The following is a 7,153-nucleotide window of genomic DNA, read 5'->3' on the forward strand; positions in this document are numbered from 1 at the left end:
TATATATATATATATATATATATATATATATATATATATAATTCTTAGTCATTTAAAATATGTACAAAAATAAACTATGAAAAATCTTGACGATTCTAATAAAAGAATAGTATATATTGGATTACGAATCACTGCACACTTAAGTACTGCTCATTAATAATTTGAATTATTATGTGTAGGTCAGGGGCAACGATTATAAAACTACTATAAGTCGGGCAAATTAATTATGCTGGATATCGAGCTCAACTCATTATGCATCCATGAAAAATACTAAAAAATGCATGCTTCATGGACTTTACAAACCCTGCAGATTCTGTTCAAGGCCAGAAACAAATAAAATTAACCAGCAAAAATTCAGAGGTAGTTTATTAGTTTATACCCTGATTTTTAAGAGGTTTGTGTTTTTTTAAATGCAAAAAAAATGAAAAAGGTTTAGTTTTACTGTAAGTGAAGCAAAGAAATGGAAAATCTTTGAACAAGAATTCTAACAATGTTAAACAATTTAACAGGTTAAAAAGAGAGAAAAAAGTTTTTTAGAAAATATTTCAGTGATAAGAATCTAAAATACTGAGATTCACAAGAAAAAAAATTATATTTTATGGTGTGAACTTTAGAAGGAAGCTGATATTTGTGTTTTTTAGGAGAGAGAGACATAAGAAGAGCTTTAGATTATATCAGTTATTTACTTCCAGCCAGCCACATTCATATTGGTATTTTTATTAGTTGTGGATTGGTGGAGTATATTTATTCATATTACTGATAACCTGCTCTGTTCTATTAACTGAGAATACTACATACTTAATGTTAGAAACTAAATAATCATATAGTTAATTTATAAACTCTCAACAATCCATGAAAATATATAGTTTATAGGAATTTCCCCTGTACATGTATATTACTTTAATAAACAAACCTATAATTTTTCCCGTTTTTAATAAATACCTTTAATATTTTAATTGATTAAAATAGACTGAAAAAATCCAAAGCAGAGAAATACGACATTTTTCGGTAAAATCAAAACTCTAATTCCAAGTCTAAATTATTCCTCCAGTTCATCAGTATTTAATGTTGTGAAATAACTTGTAATTATTAACCCACTGCAGTGTGTTAGTGTAAGCTGAAGGCAGGTCTAGTCCACTATCAGCTTTTAGCTGCTTCCTTCAGCCAATGAACTTATTTGTTTATTAATTAAGGGACAATCTACCGAGAAAGTATTTAAAAACACTTGTTTTGCTGCAGAGTTTTGTTTTCTTTTTAATGTTGGAGAATCAGTAGATCTTTAATTTATAGAACTGGACATTTTGCTCCTGAATGTTGATAGAATTAATCAGAAATAATAACAAGTGTTCCAATTTAAAAAACCTTAATTTTCCTGCAAATTCAGCCGAGATTTGATCCAGAATTTTCCTCCGCTGCTCTCGCTACAGATTTTTTTTTCGGTCCAGACTGTGTGATGCGCACACATCTATCTCGGCTGGTGTGTGATCCACTATTGGCTGCTTCAGAGAGTCGATTCTGCAGACATCAGACCTGAAGCAGCAGATTCATGAGCAGCTTCAGGCCCCAGGCTGTAAGGGAGCTGAAAACCTCTTCCTTCCTCTTCTGTCCTCTTTAAAGACTTAGAGAGTGAACCGTGACACCCCAACAGGCGATATTGACTGAGACCAGAAGAGCAACTGCTGCTCCTTGTGTTTTTTCTCAGACGATCTCACCGGTTTTCCTGCATCCTTCCACACTATTCAAACAGATTAATTCACTAATGTTTATATATGGTGACTTTAATATAATCTTAACACCTAAATTTAAAGTTTGCTATTTTAGTTTCTGTTACCTTAAAAACTAAAATGTGGAGGAAAAAATGTTTATTTGAACCCAAAGCTATAAAAAGGAAAATTAATCAATGTCTGGATGTGGATCCACCGTAGAAAAGGAAAAAATGGACAGTAGATTGGAACTGAATAAATTACCAAGTTTGAGAGATTTTCTGTACAATAAACATCTACATGTAAAATAACTGCATTCTAAAGGTGGTATTTTTAGTTATTTTAAATAAATTGTAATTTATTTTATTGCAATATTGGATTTATTGCTGAAGACGTTTCCTTGTTCAACTGTTGAGATGATTGAAGCTGGGTTTGGGGTCGAGGAGACGCCAGAAAATGTCTTCATGTCATGTAAAAAGTTTATTAATTCGGGCCTCCTACAGATTCTATACATTATTAAGTCAGTATGATTTGCCACAAAATGTTTTTTTTTTTTTTTTTATTAAAAGTTGTATAACGTTTGCTATCATTGTGTCATTGTTCTCATAAATCTATGAGTAGAGAAAGAAAAAGCAATAATGGCAGCACAGATCAGGGATTATTTGGACTGGTGTCAAAATGTTATTTTTAATATTGAATATTTTTAAAGAACAAAGCTTGTTTTCAAGACATCCTTACTGGAAATCGTGTTAAATGTCAATCAGTCCAGTTCAATGCAATTTTTTTCTATAGTACCAATTCACAACACATCATCTCAATTCTTTTTACAGACACTTCAATCAGATCATAGAGTCCGATTATTTAAAAAGTTTCTGAGTAAAAGCAGCTGACTGCATCCAGTCATTTCACATCAAATGGATGTAAAGTCGATGGAAAATGTTCCTGTAAGTTGGAGCAAAACACAAATTCCTGTCATCATAAAGCAATTGAGATAAGACCCTTTATGGATTTACAGGCCATAAACCTGATGGATAACATCAGCAAATTTTATTCAGGTGAGAAACGGCTTGAGATAAATGAAGAATATAAAGCAAAATGAAATCTGTCTGTCTTTCTGCTTGGAAGGCATCAGGATACTGAGCTGAGGGGCTCTGCAGGATGAATAAAACACCTTTAAAAAAAAAAAAAAAAAAAAACGACGCAAGAGTTTGAAATCTAACTCTTCTAACCACATTTTCTTCCTTCCGTGATGTGTTTCTTTTTCATTCATCTCATCATTCCTAAAAATTAATATCGAATCATCAGATTTAGGACCTAACGGTATGCCGTCTTTTTTTTTTCTTCTTGCAGGTCATTCTGATGTTAACCAAACTCTTTGACTTCAACCTCAACAGTGTGACTGAGAGTTCATTATGGAGGTAAGAGTCTCCCGCTTCATGAGATCATGACATTTCTAAGAAAGCCTTGAGAACTTCTGAGTCTGACACACTAAATTGGTCTGAGGAGACCGTTAGACGTGGTCGACACATTTCTCACGCCTTTAATCATGGGATTTTAAAACGCTCCAGGCTCTGATTGGGGCAAAAGTACAGATTCTCACACAATCTGATGCATTAGTGTTTTCTCAACGAGACGCAGAACTTATGGGAGCCAAGAGTCGTACTGGACTTTCTTTTTTTTTTTTCTTTGTCTTCTCGAGATAATGAAATAACTATCTCGTTATCACGGTTAAACCATTTTTTTTTTTCTCAAGGTAACAAGATAATTATCTCATTATTACGAGAAAACGGTGAGTGATTTCTTGAGATGACGAGATGATTAACCTGTATGAGTAATGAATGAGGCAGGCCAACGGCCCTGGATTCCCAGTCCATCCATGCTTGAGGGGGCCCGGTGTTGTGCAGTCGTGGTACCGTGTGTGCGCAGATAATCTGTTTATTTAGTTTCCTTTTTCTTTTCAATCATTGTTAGGTCTTGGTGGATGATTGGATTGCATGGAATACAATAGAAACAAATCTGACTTTTAATGAAAATCTTTAATCTGGACTCATTTCGGGGGTTTATCCATCTTATTCCTGTTACAGGCGTACCACCAGGGCTTTTCAGAAAACACCCGGAGGTCTAATTGCTTGTGAATCAAAAGTGAAAGCAAATCCTCAAACCAGCACAGTGTTCTTGTTACCTAAAAGTTAAACATGGGATTATTTACAGAATTACTCATGGTCTGCCAGGATTTATACTTCTAAATCCACTCTTACTGTTGTGGTATTGAAGGATGTAATCAGTCAACATATTCTCATTATCAGTTCTTATGAAATCGTACGAAAAGTTATGCACAGTATTTCGTACGTTTTTGACGTTTTTCCTCGAAAAAACATATCAATGCGCAGCCAGACAGACGAAAAAAGCTGATCCGTGGACGGACGTAAAACTGGGACGGACAGTGCAATAATTACTTCATGATGTCTCTCACTAGGTTGCTTGCTGTTTTGTATGTTAGGGTTAGGGTTAATTGTATGTTAAATTTTATGTTATTGAATGGTGCGTAAGATGCGCACGGATATCTTGTCTTGAGGCAAGACGTAAAAATAGGACGAAAAAAACGTCAAAAACGTACGAAATACTGTGCATAACTTTTCGTACGATTTCATACGAACTGATAATGAGAATACACTGAATCAGTTGTAGCACACACTAATCATCTCCTTATGACGAGAAATAGGTTTTCTAATAAAAAAAGGTTATCGTCTCGTTATCACCAGAAAGCGGCTTCCGTTATCTTTAGATAATGGGGAAATTATTGTAACTTGTTTTCTTGAGAAAACCATCGTGAAAAAGTATCAAAGGGACAAACCACTCTGGGCTTCCGTACAAAACTAAAGAATAACAGACGCAGAAAAAACATTATTTAGAATACAGTATAAAGGGACAAAGCCAATATTGTAGACAGTGTTCTTTTAATTTTGAATAAAACAGCCTCCATTTCTTTAAAGTTGAAGTTATTTTTTAAAACTTGAACATTTTAGAAATTTAAATCTAATTTACACAAAGAAAGTTGTGTTCTACGTGATTTAAGAATAAGTTCCTTTTTTTTGACAGAACATATTAAAATGTAGTCTAACTTATTTTTGAAATACAGATTAAGTTGCAGCTTTTTAATAAGAGATTAATAATTATGAAAATAACAAATTGAAAAATAAATTAGAGGATTAAATAGGATTATTAGACGTATTTCGACTTAAAATGAAACTTAAAAAACGTTTCCTTAATAAAGATTAGTCAAATACTGGTTTTCCCGCCAGCTTCCGTAGCATAGCCGTCATTACAAATTTTGGAAATATTTTTTTTGGAAATGTTTTTTTTTTAAAACTCCTTCAGTTAAATAATATAATTCAACATCCCTTTGGGATTAATTAGGTGTTATTGAATTTCAATAAAAGCTCTTTCGTTGGGTACTTTTAAAGAATATCAAATAGTCTTCCCAGCGAATGTTATCGTGTTGAATAAAAATGACTCGATTGAGGGAAGTTTTGAAAGGATTTCTGTCCTGTCTTTTGTGTGAAAGGCTGCCTGAGGCGTAGCTGCTTCACAAAGCCGCCCTGAACGTAGCATTACAGGAGGACACTTAGATCAGAGGATCCAGAGAGGCTCACATGATGCTCCCACATTATCCCTGTAATGGCGCCTCTCTATACCCAGTTATCAATCTAATAACTTGAGAAAACAGAGGGCTTCCTAATGGACAGATGATTAAAGGTGTGTGCGGAGAGGCCTGACAGCCTGACACAAAGACAGATGAGTGAACAGGGGATTCACATTTTTGAGTGAGAGAATAGTTTAATGAGTGGCCGGGACATTATGGACAGGGCTTTCCAGCACACCTCAGGGAGAGATTTCAGCCTGAAGTAGGCATTGGCTGCATGAGGTAACAGCTGGAAATCTTTTTACCCATAAAATGATCTGAGGGGGTCTGCAGGAACCAGTCAGCTGTCCCTTATTGCTTTACATAAAAGCAGAGTCAGCATTTTTTATAGGTATAGAAAACAAATCCAGTCAAAAAAATTGTTCAAGTTTATTTCAATCTGTCTCGAGTTTTACAGATTTGTTTTTTTTTTAACTGATGATGATGAAAATGAGATAAAACCCTCAATTGCCCCATGTTCTTCTAACTAAGCGCCGCTGAGTTTTAAGTGATATCATCAAACCACTAAGCATGTAATTTGGTTTAATCTCATAAATTTAATAATTTCATGTGTAAAAAGAGAGAAAAAATAAGCTAGAAGGCTAGAAGTGAAACTAATAGAGAAGTCCAAATAAAGAAGTGAAAGAGAGGCAATTTTATGAAGTATGAAGTGTTATACCATAAAAACAAACAACAATAATAAGTTCCCTGAAAAAATACACAAATATAAAATATTACCTCAGCTCCTGCCACTGAGAAAATCTCCAGGTCAAGGACCATTACCATTTTATGATAAAGATCAACCTTATCATGCTATAAATAAAGAATCCAGTGTAATTTCTTAATCATCCGGGTCATGGCAACCAAAAAATAGGCTTATATCTAAAGCAACCAGACTTTCAGTCAGTTTTTCCAAAGATGTTTTGACATCCATCTATATCTAATATAACTACAGACAGACAAAAACTTGTTTATTCCAAAGACAGAACAAGTTAAGCTTCTAAGCATCAACCATTCAGCCATGACACACGTTCCAAGTAATTTACACAAAAACATTCATTATGATTCAAAAAGCCAAACAAAAAATCCTTAGACAACAAAAGACTAGACCATCCCAGAAGAACAGCAGGTGGGCCTTTGATTGCTGACTAGTCATGTTCTGAGAAGGATGGAGCTCCAGGTGCTTTGAAACATCACAGCTCCGTCTACAGATTGCTGCAGTGCGAGCCAATAGAACTGACAAAGATTGCTGGATAGGTGCAGAAAAAAAAACATTAAAGAGAACTAATGGTATGTGGTAATGAAGAAAGAAAATTCTCAAATATCTACCAATATCCCATGTCAAAAACTCTGAAAACAAAATTAGATCTAATCAAGATTTTAACAATGTTATACCAATCTGTACTCAGGGTATAGTGATACAGCTCAACAGGGATAGAGCAAGAACTGGCTGGGTATACACCACAGAGCCTTCTAGCTAGCCTCGTGAGACCATCCTGATCTCACGAGCTTTCAAGGTTTCACTCACAGATCAGTCTGGAGACTCTCCGTTAAAGAAAATTTGGAGCCGTACACCAAACGAATGTCCAATAAGCGTTGGCTTTGAGGCGGGTTGAGGTGTGACGCAACAAGAAGCGCGACAGTTCAGTCTAAAGAACATGGCGGCTTCAGCCGATGAAACTAGTGTTAGCGTGGCTGTTGAGCAAGTTTTATCGGAATTACACTGTATTTCTTCACTGAAAGAAAAGCAAAACACTGCTCTGGAGGC

General features: G+C 34.9%; 1 protein-coding gene across 6 annotated transcripts in view; it reads left to right on the forward strand.

The window, feature by feature from the left end:
• Positions 1-7,153, forward strand: part of LOC107086970 (VPS10 domain-containing receptor SorCS1-like) — a 308,080-nt gene that overhangs the window by 120,145 nt on the left and 180,782 nt on the right. For all 6 annotated transcript variants that reach the window (XR_001481329.1, XR_001481330.1, XM_015378286.1 and 3 more), the window contains exon 2: positions 3,054-3,121. Coding sequence is in view for 4 of the 6 variants with exons in the window: in XM_015378286.1 (XP_015233772.1) it covers positions 3,054-3,121 (68 nt within the window). In the remaining 2 variants the exon portion in view is untranslated. The remainder of the gene's footprint in view (positions 1-3,053; positions 3,122-7,153) is intronic.

This window comes from Cyprinodon variegatus, unplaced genomic scaffold (assembly GCF_000732505.1).
Source record: "Cyprinodon variegatus isolate N-32 unplaced genomic scaffold, C_variegatus-1.0 Scaffold169, whole genome shotgun sequence".
NCBI lineage: Eukaryota > Metazoa > Chordata > Actinopteri > Cyprinodontiformes > Cyprinodontidae > Cyprinodon > Cyprinodon variegatus.